The 16,340-nt window shown below is 36.4% G+C and overlaps 1 protein-coding gene across 4 annotated transcripts in view; it reads left to right on the forward strand.

The window, feature by feature from the left end:
• LOC131048806 (uncharacterized) overlaps positions 1-16,340 on the forward strand; it is a 327,816-nt gene that overhangs the window by 167,966 nt on the left and 143,510 nt on the right. For all 4 annotated transcript variants that reach the window (XR_009106522.2, XR_009106523.2, XR_009106524.2 and 1 more), the window contains 5 exons: positions 552-951; positions 1,086-1,270; positions 1,595-1,667; positions 4,623-5,087; positions 5,259-5,609. Coding sequence is in view for 1 of the 4 variants with exons in the window: in XM_057982881.2 (XP_057838864.2) it covers positions 552-951; positions 1,086-1,270; positions 1,595-1,667; positions 4,623-5,087; positions 5,259-5,609 (1,474 nt within the window). In the remaining 3 variants the exon portion in view is untranslated. The remainder of the gene's footprint in view (positions 1-551; positions 952-1,085; positions 1,271-1,594; positions 1,668-4,622; positions 5,088-5,258; positions 5,610-16,340) is intronic.

The raw sequence follows: 16,340 nt of genomic DNA on the forward strand, positions 1-16,340 counted from the left end.
CATCTGAGTTGCAGAAGGCACTGCTGAGGCTTGAAAAATCAAATCTGATCATGCCAAGATGTAACTGAGGCAGTGGGTTGATGATTGGTGTAAACTCAGAGACTTACTGAAAATAGATGTGATCTCCAAGAAGTTTCGAGAACACCCAGGAGTCCAAAACGCTTCTGAAAGCATTATTACAATTCATAACGCCAACTGAGCTCGATGCCATCAACTGAAGCCAAGAAAGACTGAACTGATGCACTCCACGATCTGTGGAGTTGCCATAAAAAACTGATTAGTCTACTAGAACTCAGAAAATAGGCTAATGGTCACCATGGTGACTAGACCTGAAAAGGGAACATTACAATTTCTTTCATATTTTATAAAATTTTAATCTTTGCATGTTCTTTTGGTATAAAAAGTTTTTGTAGTCATCTTACTAGCTTCTTTTCTTTGCATGTGTGGGTGAACATTTGTGAATGAAAGAGACAGAGAGAGGCAGATGAGTTTTAGGAAAAGAAAGATATATGTTGAAAATTAGCTAACATGAGATTTTTGAAAGTTGACAGGGAGATGGCTCTGGAAGGATTATTTCCTCGAAAGCAAGTTGACAGAGTGGTAAATCAGTCCAGTCAATCTGTGGAAGAGAAATTTCCTCCATTGAAAGAAATGACAGATTATATCTGTAAGTATGAGCCAAAGGTTCAGGCGCCTGTGGCAGTTGGAGAACGCAATCTTTTGTTCCCAACTGCAATGTATGTAGCCATGATAAGATTTCTGCTGAAATGTTACGAGGCTGAATGTGGTCAGGCTTTACTAGAAGATAATAAAAGAGTTATTCCACAGAATGATGCTACAGTGATGTCATTTTGCTTGTTGCTTGAGCATGCTATGGCATATGAAGGTTCTGTAGAATTGCATGCAACTGCATCAAAGGGATTGCTCAGTGTTGCTTCTCATAATCAACAGGTTGAATTCTTAAAACCGTTCTCCAACTATAGTGAACAATGTTGTTTAAATGTTTTAATGTCGTAATTTATAACATGTAAATTTAAATTGAAGTTGCTAACACATTTTTGCTGTTATTTTTTCTTGAGGTGAAGATAGTTGCATCAAGATATGCTGAATGCCTTCCATGGCTGAAACAATATATAGGTCACATAGACATGGACACTCGTGAGTCTATAGCTCGTTTAATGGGGATCACATGTTCAGCCTTATCTGCTTCTTCATCATCTGTTCTGATTCAGGAACTTTGTTCTAAGTTTAAAGTTTCTAACAAAGGAAGGTTTGTGAATTTAAAAGCAGGAAGTATTTTTTGCAGTGTTTCAAATTGTGATATTTATATATTAGGATACAATGGCATAGGTTTTTGAGTTAAACTCATTGACCCATTTTTCATGAGTGCTGGACCATTCATTCTCATTGAAATATGGGTCAATGAGTTGACTCAAAATCTACACAGTTTAATCCTGCTGTAAATATCATAAGGTTTGTGTATGTTTCTTTTACGGGATATCTGCTGTTTCTACTTGTTATTTAGAATTGAACACTTTTGATCTGATTAAAGGTGGCCTTTAGTGTTTAGCAGTGGTTTAATTCTGTTTTGCAGATTTGAAGATAGTCATGGAGCTATCTGTGCTACTGGTTATGTGCTAGCACAGTGTATGACAGGAACTCCTCTTGTAAGTGCTTTCTTGTTAATGTATACAATATAGCTTTTGCATTTTATTGCCACTGTTATAGTTTGCATCCTTCCTTTTCTTAACAGTGTGACATTCTAAACCAATTGCTTAGGCTATGTTTCTGAATTTTTTGTATATATTTAAATAATGATGGTTCCAGTGGTTCTTCCTCTATGATTCCCTAGGAAACTGATTTTGCTAAAGTAGGTTTGATTTTTTTTTCTGGAGTAGTTGTAAAAAACAATAAATAAATTAATATTACTATTTGTCCACAAGTTATTTGGAACCGTAACGCTGGATTCTATTATATTGATGAGACTATTTTTCTACAAAAATTGCATAGAATATAGATGTGAACATGTATGATACTGATTCTAGGATAGGAATTTGAGCTCACCAGGACTTGTATGACATATTTATGTAATTTGCATCAATAAAGTCAAAGTAAGAGCCTTTCTGGAAAATTTCAATGGTTAGTATTTGGCCATTTGGTCCTCTAGATGTTACTGTCAGTCTCTGATGTCATTAACAGAGGCTGGCTCAGGAGTATTTTGTCATGGCACTAGTTTTTGGAGTTGGTGGTGGGACCAGCGTCTGGACCATTAGATTGGTGCCCTCTAGGATAATATATTTGTGGCTGATGCTGACCATAGTACTTATGTTGCCACTTGGATTTATCGTCAAAATGAACTTTGAAAGGAATTGCTTGATTTGTGATTGAAAAGGCTTTGGTGATTGTTTAGCAGTTATTCTCTACTCATGTATTAGGTTGTAGCTAACATGTTAGGGAAGCTCTTTGAGATTGTATTACAGCATGCATGGGATCAAATAAGTGAGCAATATGTGCATACTACATAGGTGTACAATCCGAGCTTAACGGGTTCTCTCTTTAAACCATGTGTGGCAAAGGCTGAACTCAGCAGCGTATGAGGCGCATATACTGCTACGTATTAGAGTTATTCATTCAGAAACAGTCGTATGTTAGTCATATTAAGCAGTTGGCTGCATATTTTAAATTGGGGTTGCCATTAAAAAAATTTATGGGACAAGAGGGATAATTTTTAATAAATTAATTTTAATATTTAATAGTCATGTCTTTTTTCTTACTCATTAAGCCCAAAGTTTAATTATAGATGATTGAATCTAATAACTTGACATGATCTCATGAAAACAAAATGGTCAAAGCTATGTTCGATAGAGTCTTGAGATATGGAGATGTGTCTTGGTGCGGGGGGACCAAGGGCCTAGATTTGGGGATGGTGGGTGAAAGTTAGGCGCACACCATTTTCACAATTTTATCACTTTGTTTTTGTAACACCAAGTCCTTACTATTTTTTAAACTTGGGAGTGATTTGGGATGAGGCTTAGGTACCTATTTATAACTTTTTGGTACTACTTAGGGTGTGGGTGAGGTACGTACACCATTGAGGTTAGGGTTTGTGGCATGTAGATTGAAAACACTATTTGGTCTTTCAAAAAATATTAACTATTTTATTTTCCTATTGTGGGGGGTGCTTGGATGTATCAGATATGTCGTCTCTTTGAGGGGGACATTTTACCATTGAGGTTAGGGTTTGTGGCATGTAGATTGAAAACACTATTTGGTCTTTCAAAAAATATTAACTATTTTATTTTCCTATTGTAGGGGGTGCTTGGATGTATCAGATATGTCGTCTCTTTGAGGGGGACATCTAAAAAATGTCCCTAGGTTGGCAGCAGAGGTGATGAGATGGTAGGGAGACATTTGCCCCATGTCCTTGCATCTAAAAAATGCCCCCTTCTTGAGAACATGGGGATTTTAGGGGGGATGTATCCCCATGAAACAAGGAATCAAAGTCAAAAGGTCACCAAAACCTTGTTGAAGACTAATGAGTTTTTATTCAAATTCCTGTCAAAAACTCACATGATGGAATTCTTTTTTCTTGGTTCTTTTCCTCACTACCAATTAGTTATTTTCATGATTATTGATAATATAAGAATAAGTTATTTATGCTTGTATTTGTTTTGTTCCTAGGAATAATATATTTTGTGATGTAATGTTTAATGAGCGATTTTAGTAAAGAGCTCTTATTGTATATGTAAGTGTTGGTTTTAGATCTTGGAAGTTATATAGCTATTCTTGTAGCTGCTTCTGGTTTTGATTGTGTGCCTTTTAGCTATTCTTGTAGCTTGTTATGTAGGTGGCTTGTGTAAGGAGATATTAGAAGGTTGATTGAATATTTTCAATGTAGTTATGTGGGTAGCTTGTTTGAGAAGCTATATATATATACAGGACACAAATTCAGGACAAAAATTAAAAAAATACCAAGTATAAACCCTTAGTCCTTAAAATAGTCTCAAACACACTACATTTTGAATCGTGTACTTTATACTAGATCGATATAGCCTGCTACACAGGTTAAAAAACATGAGCTATACATCAAATAAAATTTCAACATCGTATAGAAAATTATTTGTGCCTCATGTATAAGGTACACTACAGTAATTGAATGTTCTGCTTGTTTTTTGAATTGTGTGTGTATGTGTGTATTATTCACCATTGCTTGACTCTTCATATATTGGAGAGACATTGGATATGTAAAATCTTACAGAATTGGGTACTGCTTACTGGCAAGCTTATAGCCTAATTTAAACAAATTTAGTGTGTACTTGTTGCTAAGTGGTTTGTACTAGGTACATAATATCAGTCTCCTACCACTAGCTCTATATGAATGTATTCAGAGTGTTTGTTGATGGTCTTAGAATACTCTTTTTATTTGACTAAGAAGTCACTGAATGAACACTATTTAGTGTTAGGAAAAATAATATTTTCAGTACTTGATGTTGGCCATTATTTTTAAGGTTTGATGTTTCTTATTTAACTGTAATGGTCTTCCATATTTATTTATTTTATTTTGTTTTGAAACCTATATGTGATGTTTGGATTTCTAAACTTGTATTTTTTTATTGGAAAAGATTCCAAGAGATGTCCTGCAAACTTCGTTAATGGCCTTGGTGGATACCATCAATTCCCAAAGTATATCTTTGGCTGGAACAGCTGCCGAGGCACTTGGTCATGTAGGGTTGCGAGGCCGGTTGCCTCTTTATGGGCATGGTTACAATTTTCACCATTCTTCCAAAACTACAGATGTGGGGCCATCCACAGAAGGGATACACGGGGAAAACATTTCCGAACAAGGAGTGTCTGGACATGATTCAAATGCTATTGGGGAAGATATATCAATGTGTAGGACAACGGCAGAACCTGAAGATTCATCTCTAAGCTCTTTAATTGTACGTCTGAAGGAGTTGCTCACTTCGGATGATAACAAGGTTGTTCAGAAGGTTGCTATTGCATTAGGTCATATATGCATTGGAGATACATCTCCAAGTCTCATGGACATGGTGCTTGATTTAGTTTTCAGTCTAAGCAGGTCAAAGGTATGCCAGTGGACTTAGCATTCATGCATTAATAGTCATCATGTGATAGTGTAGACATTTTCATCTTTTTATTTTGTTGTTGCTGATGGATATGAACAAAGCTGGATTCCTTGTATTTTTCTTCATATTGGTTATCAAGCACTTTGAAACCCAAAACATGAAACTTTGCAGGTTGAAGATTTATTATTTTCTGCAGGGGAGGCTTTGGCATTTATATGGGGTGGAATCTCTATCACAGCTGATGATATCCTGAAGTCAAGCTACACTTCACTTTCTTCATCTTCAAATTATCTTATGGGTGAAATTGCTACACATGGAGCTAATGATAGTATGGTTGTAGAAAGTGAGGTGGCTGATGATGGTCATGTCAAGGCCAGAGAGAAAATAACAAAAAAATTATTTGATGAGCTCCTTTATAGTAATCGAAAAGAAGAACGGTGTGCAGGTTCTGTTTGGCTTTTGTCCTTAACAATTTATTGTGGGCAACATCCAAAGATTCAAGAACTACTTCCTCAAATTCAGGTATGGTTAACTTGTTGAGAACTTTGAAATTGGAATTCCTAATTCAATTAATTATGAATGGTAATTTGTGTTTTAATTTCTCTTGCAATCAAAATTATGGTGGTTATACATATCATAAAATGGTCAAAGTGGTGTGTGAATGGATGTATGTGCCCTTCTGTTGTCAATACAATAATATTTGGTTAAGGGTGTGTCTCGTAGGTGAACATTTTTAGTTTGATTTTGAAAATATTTACTAGTTAATATTTAGCTGTCATAAATTTCTTCATTTTAGGGATTGCAACTCAATACGTAAATATCTCCCTGTAAAAAAAGTCCTACTTTGTATTTGGATGCTTAACTGTAAAAAAACCAATTTTTTTATTTGTTGGACGATTCCCGAACTTTTCTTGATTCAGGGAATTGTACTCCTCATTTTCCTGAAAAGGGAAATAATTTACTACCATATAGGTAAAATCTATGTGACTGAATAGGGTGATCTATAGCAGTATTAACACTGGTTTTCCTAGAATAGTAATTCTGGTTGTGAGTACAAAAGCCATGAATTGCTTGCTTGATCTGTTCAAGCATGCTATAAAAGGTCTCATAAATCTCTCCAAGGCTAGGAGAGTCAATATCGACATATCTAATCACTTGCATAATAGGCTTAATGAAGGATCAAACATATCTGCAAGTGCAACCAAGTTACAAATATTAAAATCATCAAATTGAGTGGATATGTTTCACAAGTTAGAAACATATAATAAATTATTAAATTAACATTTAAAAAATTAAATAATAAATCAGCAGTGCCAAGCTCATAGGGATTACCGGTCATTATCAAGGATTTTTTGTTGCACACATATTCCCTCTAGTGTGCTTGCCTCATGCCATCTACCCCACTTTGCATTGACCACCATTGATAGTGGAGCCTTGTGGATGTCAAGCATCCTCTCTAATAAAATGAAGTAGATGGTATATCTAGTCTCCATGGGCTTGAGGAATTCCTTCCTCGAAAATGTCCTAAACAAAGCAAGTGTGATGATTGGAAATGAACATTTGCACATCTCTAGCCTATGACACCATTGCGTTCACCCAATCTATCTTCCCAATGCCCTTCAAGGTATTGTTTAATGCATGCACACAACATGGGATCCAAAAAATGTGGTTATAAGCATCCTCCACCATCAGTTTAGCTAACTTACACACATGGGTTGAATAGGTCACTACCTGTACAACATTATAGGCTCCAACCTCCTCTATGGCATCTCTCAAAATCTGAAATTGGAAGGCTGCATCCCTCCTTTTCTCTGTATAATCTAAGCTTTACGAAAATAAGAGCCTGCTGAGCTAGTGGCAATATTATTGATGGGTGGCCATTGTTTGGTATCGGTCCACCCATCCGTTATCCATGTTCGTCTCATATCTTCCATCAAAATGCTCACCTTGGAGTACTCTCTTTCAAGAAGGGTGGTGCGTAGCTTAGTTTCTCCAGGTGGAACTAATGAGGGAGCGACAACTTTAACATTTTTTGAACATTGTTTATAATATGGTGAAGATGAGACATGAAATGATATGGAATGAGCATAAAAAAATTTAGCAATAAAGGATTCAAAAGGTGTTTAGTTTTCGTGCTTGTTCATTGTAAAAGTAAAAAATCAGAATTTTTTTAGTTCAGAGTGGTATCAAAGTTGGTGATCTTGCTAGCTTGTAGATAAACTAATAGTTTAATGTAGAGAATATCTCGTGCATGACTATGACAGAGAATATAGATACTATTAGAGAGAAGAAAGGCTCAATCACCAAAACATCAGTATGAGCACCAGGTTCTATAAATATTAGAGATTATGATAGAGCGAAGAAATAAGAGAGTCATGATAGATGAAGAAAAAGAAGATGCATGGTTTAATGCTCTTATTCAAGGGCAACAACAGATGACAAATATCATGCTTAATTGATACAAAGCGTGTAGAACCTGAATGTTCATAGGTCTAAAATAAAAATGATGGAGTTATTCAGTGATCAATAACAATAACAACAACAATAGAACTGTTATCAGCTCCGTGGCTTTTCATAAAGTGCAAAAGTTTTTTCATGCATTTCTTGTGCATGTGAGCTTTTCCTTTGCTTTCAATCTTTATAGTGCATGCAAACATTGTTTTATTGTTCTAAATAGAAGTGACATATTTCCTGCTTTTTCTCATTAAATAGTGAATTTCCAACCTGTCCTCCTTTATTTTGTGTCACATTTTTGCAGTTATTTTGTGCTTTACACTCGGCTCATTTTGATTTATATTTCCTCCTCTTCTGATCTCTTGTCATGAATTCCTTTGTAGAAAATTTTCCCTTGTTTTATCCCATTTCTTTTGTTATTTGCATGAATTTCCTATTTAATTTTTGGGTTTTCTCTAGCACATCTTTGAGTTGGACTTGCAATCTTAAATTGATATATACTTTGATTTTGTTGTGTATTTTGTCATGCAAGTTGTCATGAAGTGATATGTTCTTTGGAGGCTTTCCTACTCTTGAAATTTTCTTAATGGGATTCATCCTAAAATATAATTTTCATCACACTTCATTATATTGAATGGTTTATCTGTCCAAGTTCCCTTAGGAAAGTTCATATTTGGTTTGTGATGGGTTGGAAAGAGATGTTCCTCCCTCTCTAGTAGAGCTGCAAAGGTACATTGCCTTGATTTCCTTGTTGATTAGTCTCTATTCATTGTTGGTCAAGTTTTGTTTAATCTACTAAACCTTAAATTTCCTTTTTTGTTTGGTATCAAATTTAACTTCTTTATCGAGTAGACCTTTGAATCAACCCTTGCAAGATGATCATATTTGTGACACAACTTGTGTGGGGTACACTTAAAACAAATTTTCTATAACCATGGACACATTTCCTAGCATAATTTGTAAGGCCACAAGTTACCATCAGTCTAGAGGAGCAAATATTTCTCAATTAGATATCTCACCTTCCCAAACATCTTGATTTCAATACTTATGTGGAAGTGCATGCAACTTGATCCTGCGGTAGGCATTGGTGGTCATCTCTTATGAGAAATGTTGTGTGGATATGGATACAAATACAGATACGGATATGAATATAACAATTTTTGAAGATACCTAATATGGATATGGCTGGATACAACATAAAAAAAAAACACATACACATATTTGACACAAATTTTTAAGTTATTAGAGGAGATATTAAATTATTCTAAAAGCAATATAAACACATAATTGCTACCTTAATAATTCTAAGTTGATTTAACAATTTAAAATATACAAAATAACATGCGAATGGAGACCTATAGTTAAATTAATAAGAACAATTTCATTTAAATCTAAATTGAAATAAAATAAAATAAAATAAAATCTAAATATAAATTAAAAAACAAAAATACCAAAATATATGTAATTTTTTAATTTTAAAGAATTTAATAAATAATAATAATCTAAAAAAATTAAAATTACTCTCACATGTAATTTTCTTAACTCTTAATTAAAAATTGAAAATTATAATAAATTAAGTAAATATAAATTAAAATAATATTATAATTTAAATATTAATAATTTAGTAAAGAATAAATAGTTAACTGTTAAATATATATATTAATAATTTTATCTATATTTAAAGAATAATTTTTTATCACTAATGTTTAAACAACATAATATGAATATTAACTATAAATATAAATATAAAATTATAAACAATTAATTTTTTAAATTTGTAAAATTAGAACACCAATGAAATAGCATAGTTTGGCTCAGAACATTTCAAAAAATGGGTAGCTGAAATAGAATAACATTTTGTTTCTTTTGTAATTTAGTAGAGGTTTTGTTTATACATTTTTTTTTGGCATGATTAAAGTTTTTTATTTTTAGTTAAATTTTTAGAAGATTCACATTGGCTTTTTTAAAAATCAAATCATATAGTATTCGGTGTGGCTAGAAATGATGGTTTCTTGGGCACATGTGGGTATGGTATCCAATCTATGTTACCTTGGGTTTACGGGATGGGGATGGGGGGACGTGTTTCCAGGAAGGTGTTTTTTTTTGCCAATTTTGGTGATGGCAAATGGGACAGCTACATAAAAATAGGGAAAATTAAAATATATAGGAAAATTTAAAATATTCATATTAAAACATGGATAAAGCATGCACATATACATTATAGAACCTTAACATATAAGAACTAGCAGAATTCTTATGCCAAATTTGTGACAAATTGAGAGTCAAAGTGAAATTGCTTATAGAATTCATTGTCAAAATTCACAGTCAATATGCAAAATTTATAGGGAAGTCTCCTAGGCATCCCTGAGATGCGAATGCCTAGAAAAAAACAAGGGGATGTGTCCTCCAGTAATGTTGTATCCAACACATATCCATGCCATGCCATAGCTGTATTCATACCAGATACAGTGGTATGTATGCCTGGGGTGGGGGTGTGAGCGTATTCATCTACTTTGCTTTTGAGAGTTTGAAGGTAATATTTAGAATTGGGTAGACTATATCCGTGTGTTACCTTACATTATTTGGGGCCCAATTCCAATATTTTCCACTCCTCTATTGCCTCTAAGCATGCATTCCAGCCTTTGATCTGGAATAATCTTTTATGCGTTGGCTACCTTAACGCTGCTACCATGATGTTGGTTAAGGAAGGGTCCTGTTGACGTGTATTTTGTACACAATCATACACAGAATAAAATACCCAAGGGTACCTTATCCTCTCTTGAATAAAGCCTCTGATTGCTGAAGATGTCGCAAAAAAGGATCAATCAGGGTGACTCCAATGTTCTTTTATGTAGGGTCTCTACGTGTGGATAAGCACCAGTGGTCGTTGTGAATGCTGTTTCATCAAGGGGCCTTACGTCCTCCGAGCTGTAGGAACAAGATTTCTCTAAACTAACAAGTTCTCAAAAAAGATCAAAAGTAGGGTTTGCAAGGGATAAATTCTAATCTAATTCTAAAAATGACCCAATGTTGGCTAGACTTGGCAAGATTCTACCAATTTCAATATTGCCATGAAATAACAACCCAACTGAAATTGATGCGATCTTCTAAGGTAACAAATGATTTTCAATTCATCAAGGATCATAGACACTACCACAAAGGCACATACCCAAAGCTCAATGACGATTGAAGGTTAAGCAATTCAAGTCTCTCCAGTTGACCACACAAGGCGTTCCTACAATCAGTAAGAAGCTAGTGGTTTGGAACGTGAATCTCACCAAAATCAAGCCCAACACTTAGTCCTTCAAACTTAAATACTACTTCGACTGAGAATGATTCAAGAAAACAAACAACCATGAGGATAGCCACAAGAATTGCAATAAAACACCATCACTTCAATATTTTATTGATCTCAAAGCCAAAATAGACAACAATTGCTTGAAATTCTTTCTTCAAAACTCAATCTTGCTACAAAATAACTTTCTTCTCTCCAAAAGCTCTAAACTTCTAACTATTTCTTATTGCTCACTATTTTCTAATTACAAAATGAAAATGAATTAGGGTATATATAGCATCCTCATTTACAATGAACGACCCAGATCAAAAGAAGATCAACGGCTGAGATTCTGACACCTAAACCCTAATTAGGGTTTTATTACAAAAGTTCCCCTTTTATTGAACAATATTAAATGCATAGCCAAATATTTAATTTGGCACAAAAATCTAGGAAACATAGACCAATGATAATCAAGGTGGCACGTCATCTACAACAACCTCTCTTCTAGAACCTTATTTCCTTTCCAATGCTCCTTTTTAGCATATGCAATGAATCTAGACACGATTCCCTCAATCTCAGCAATAGGAATCTCGAGAAGATTCCTCATTCGTTCCTCCAAGTGAATAATCTGATCAAAGGCCTTGAGAAGAGCTGCGTCCCATTCAGGTTCGAGTTCCTTGATTTTCTCAATCAGGAGCATAGTAGCAAACATTTGATCTCTTTGTTCATCTGTAATAACATTCTCATCTTTGCAAAAGATGACCTTGACCCTCTCTTCCAACTCTTGAAGATCCACATCTGTCTCAACCTCGATCCTTCTACCAAGAATAGTACATAAAACCCCAAACACCTTGTCCTGGATTGGATGGATGACCTCCTCCACTTGATTGCATTTGGCGCTGGTGTCCTCAAAAAGAGCTTCCTTCATCTGGAGTAAAGTAGACCACTGGAGTAAATTATGAGCTCCTCCATCCATTATCTTTTCTTGTGCTAAGGTCTTCCTTGGTGTTTGCCTGATGACTTGAAGAACAGGAATGATAACATCTTTAGTATGAGCAAAGGCGGCTATTGTTATCATTAGGTTGTGGATGATCTCAAGGACCTGGATAGCCCGATGAATGGTCTGCATCATTCTTGTTGCAAACTCAACGACAACTGTATGGGATTTGTCAATCCAAGAGCTCATAAGCTGGACCAAGCTCTTAACTTTCTCTGCTTCACCAACTGATTCAAGGGGAAGTGCTTGCACAGGAGATACTGCTGGATCCTTACGTCCCAAAGGCTGACTGAGGTGGCTAAAGTAGCCTCTCCAAGCACCTCTCTCTCTCTCAAGTTTTCTATTCTTTTCCATTTCTTCCTTAAGTTTATCCTTAAGCGCCTCAAATGAATCAATTGCCTCATCCAATGCCTGCTCGGTGGTGAGTGGACCAAGCTCAACGGTTTCTACATCATATTCTTCTGCAAGGATTTCACCCTCGTACTTGTCCACTGCCGGTGTAGCTATCTGCAACTTCCTGGACCTTGTCTCATCTCTGATCATCTTGGACATTTTGGTGGCCTTCTTCTAGTCTGTTACTCCTTGAGAATTTCCAACAAGGCTATCTAAATCAATCACATTATCTTCGTCTTCGATCACAATCACCCTTGTTAGTCTCTCCTTCAACCAATCTGGAATGGCGGACCTTGTCTCTCTAACTTGTATTTCTTTAGGTAGTGGCTCTTCTTTCCGGAGAGGAGATGTCGCTTCGTCGTCATTCTGGTCTTCATGTAGCTCATTGACCTGGGGAGATTGACTTGATGAACGTTGAGATGCCTGTCCTCCTTCATGTTTATCATTCTGAACCATTGATTCCATAGATTCCTCCACTTCAAGTGTCCTCTTCTCCTGTCGAGAAGATGTGCCGGATGAGCGATCTCGATTGGCTTCTTGCTTCTTCTTGGAAGATTCTCTTTTCTCAGGTCTTTCCTTCCTCTTCGCACCTCTAGGATGAGGATTGCCTTCACTTACGCTTTTGGGGTGAGGATTGCCTTCGCTTGTGCATCTAGGATGAGGATGGCCTTCACTTGCGCTTGCTCCTCCTTCTGCCGTCTTTTCCTCCAAAGTAAAATTTATAGGTATGTTTTGCTCTCTCAACTTTTGATGTTGTACATCAACCCATTTGCGAGTACAGGACAAAACTGGGGCCATCAAAGCTTTTAAGTCCACAACCTCAGGTTCATTCCAATCTATCTTTACTGCCTTGTCCTCTCTATCATAAGAGGATTGGAGGTGCCTGCCACTGTCCTGAGCTTGATCGGCCACCCTGTAAACTTTGCATTTCCTGATAAAATCTAAAGGCAATCTGGAATGCATCTTTCTTTTCACTTCTAAATCATCTGAGAGATTCATCCAAAAGTCTTCTACCTGACATTCATGCTTGTATTTTCTACCAACTGTCTCTTCTATATACCCATAAGGATCAAAATTCTCCCTTAATGAAAAGAATGAAAATGAATATAAGGCCAACTCTCTTTCTGCATCATCTAAAGCTGGAGCATTAGGACATACCTCAACTAAATTTCCTAGTATGATAGGTACAGGAATCCCATTTCCATGCCTGTGTCTGAATGCCTTCGCATAAGCTGCCAACTGCCTAGTCACCTCAAGTAGTACTATCCTGTCTGTCGGATATCTTGGCAACATATATGGAGGTGAAGGACACCCATGAACTCTAATATATGTAAACTTCTGGAATTGGATAAACCAAGCACCATACCTCTTTACAAGTTCTTGTGCCTTCTGAGATAGCCGATTATGAATCCCGCCTTGCAGTGTCCTGGTGATGTTCATTGTGAAGGTATCATTGACTAACTTGTAGTTACTTCCTGGTGGGTGATGCAAATGAACATAAGAGTCACAAACTCTGACTTCTCCAGGTCCTCTTCCAATCGCTCCTCTGTGAGGTAGTCCTGCATATTCAAAACTCCTGATCAAGGCATACATGATGTACGAGCTCATGTAGAAGGATTTAGTAGCCTTCAGTCTTCTCAACTGTACGTCCAAGCAATGGCTAATAATTCTAGCCCAATGAATTGTTCCTTTTCCTTGAACTATCACTTGGATGAAGAAGAACATCCACTTCTCAAAATAGAAGGCTTGAGGAGCCCTTGTAACTCGATTGAGTAAGGTTATCAAATCTCTGTACTCCTCCTGGAAGTCGATCCTATGTGGTGTGTTCGGAATCTTGCTCAGGCGAGGACGACTTTTGAGTAACCAATTCTTTTTGATGATGCTCAAGCAAGTGTCTGGATCATCTTCGTACATGGATCTTGCTCCTTCCAAGCTTTTGTAAATCATATCTTTATGTTCTGGTAGATGGAGAGCTTCACTGATAGCCTCATCTGAAAGATAAGCCAAAGTGTTTCCTTCCTTGGACACGATCGATCTTGACTGTGGGTCATAATGGCGGGCACACTCGATCATCAGCTCATGGCACTGGATTGCTGGAGGGAAGCCGGCCGCCTTGATAATGCCACTTTCAATTAGTCTCCTTGCGACAGGTGATGGCTTTCCAATGTAAGGGACCTCTCGAAACTTCTTCACACTGAAGTTTCCCAAGTTGGTATCTCCAATGTTGCTCCATTTTGACACGATCTTGGTCTTGTTGACGTGTGTTTTGTACACCATCATACACAGAATAAAATACCTAAGGGTATCTTATCCTCTCTTGAATAAAGCCTCTAACTGCTGAAGATTCGCATGAAGGATCAGTTAGGATGACTCCAAGGTTCCTTTTGGTAGGGTCTCTACATGTGGACAAGCTCCAGTGGTATGATGTGATTTGCTGGAATCACAAGGGGACTTACATTGAACTTCCGATCTGCTTTGCTGGACACAGGCTCTTACTAACTTAGATTTGGAAAAAAGAATGAAAAAAGGATAAGGGCGAAGAGAGGATCTAATCCTAATACTAAGAATGTAGGAGCAATGACTTGATTTTTGATGAAACTCTAACTAGATCTTGTTTTGACATCAATGGAACATCTACACAAGACTAGTGCAATCTTCTAGGGAAGCTTTATGATGTTCAAATCATCACCGCAGGCATAGATACCATCCAAGTTGATGCATATCAATGAAGAGGCGACAATTTGAAATTGAGCTTAGGCTGAATGATCCAGTTGACTACGCAAGGCAAGTCTGCAATCAACAAACTGCTAGTAGTATGGATGTACGAATTCCACCATCAATCAATCACATTTCCTCCATTCATCTAATTATCTACCATCTAAGATTGAAGACTTCAACAAGAAACCATGCAAATTGCAAGAAAACGACATATTTCACCATTACTTCAATGAAAATGGAGTTTGTTTACAATCAATGGCAACAATTTCTTGCCTTGTCCTCCTATTCTACTCTAATTGCTATTTTATCAACTATATTCTAACTCTTCCAACTATTTACAACTCTCTCTAATCATCTAAAAATCTTTTTTTTACAAAATGAAATGCCTGAGCTTATATAGTGCCCACAATACAATTTGATGGCTTAGATCAATTCAAGATCAATGGCCAAGATTTTACAATGAAAACCCTAATTAGGGTTTGTTACAACCATTACATAACATTTAATGCTTGACCAATGATAAAATTGTATTGCTTGGACACATGTCCCTTTTAGAAAAATCGACCAATGGATAGCCGGGGTAGGTACATCGGAGTTTGTGCCACCTTCCATGAGTTAAGTACATTGAATCTGGACATGCTGAGATGGACTTCACTGATTGGAGAAATGATGACTAAGACGCCACCTCATCTGACACTTGAAGCTTGCTAGATATTCAATTTGATGTCGTTGAGAGGCTATCTTTAATTAACTCTTGTTCTAACTCCTTTTGTCCTTGATGTGCAGGATGACGATGTACCTCGCCTTGGAACGCTGGATTGAAAGAGGTCGCCCATGTCTTGGCTTGACCGTCCTGGCGAAGACCGTCCTTGATCCGGCTTGATTTTCCTTGAAGAGACCTCCATTTGACGCCTACACAACATTTCAAAATTAGAAACATGATTTTGCAATACATAACATAAATTAGAGAGCAAATTTTAGGAAACTTAATGATAAGTCCTTTATTAATCATTTCCTAAAAACGATTGAGCTAAGGCAAAACAAAATTTCGAAATTAAGGCAATGACAATCAAAATTCGAAATTAAAACAAGAGATCTTGCCATACCTTACTTGAGAGCTTAACTCTAAAATGCAAAATGAATAAAATTCGCCTAGGCGAAATTGAGGTATAAATAGTCTTCAATGTTATCTCCTCAAAAGATCAATTTCGCCACCTTTGGATTTCAACGTGATCTTCAAGTCTTGCCTCTTTGACAATTCGCTCAAATGGATCTTCAAGTTCGCCTTAACAAATCCTCCTAGTCTCGCACCTTTGACGTGGTCTTCAATCCTTGACAAATTCGCTCCAACGAAGTCTCCAAGATATCGCACCACCTTTATTAGTAAACTCCAAATCGCACTTCTCCCTTGTCT

The sequence above is a fragment of the Cryptomeria japonica genome, chromosome 8, assembly GCF_030272615.1.
Source record: "Cryptomeria japonica chromosome 8, Sugi_1.0, whole genome shotgun sequence".
NCBI lineage: Eukaryota > Viridiplantae > Streptophyta > Pinopsida > Cupressales > Cupressaceae > Cryptomeria > Cryptomeria japonica.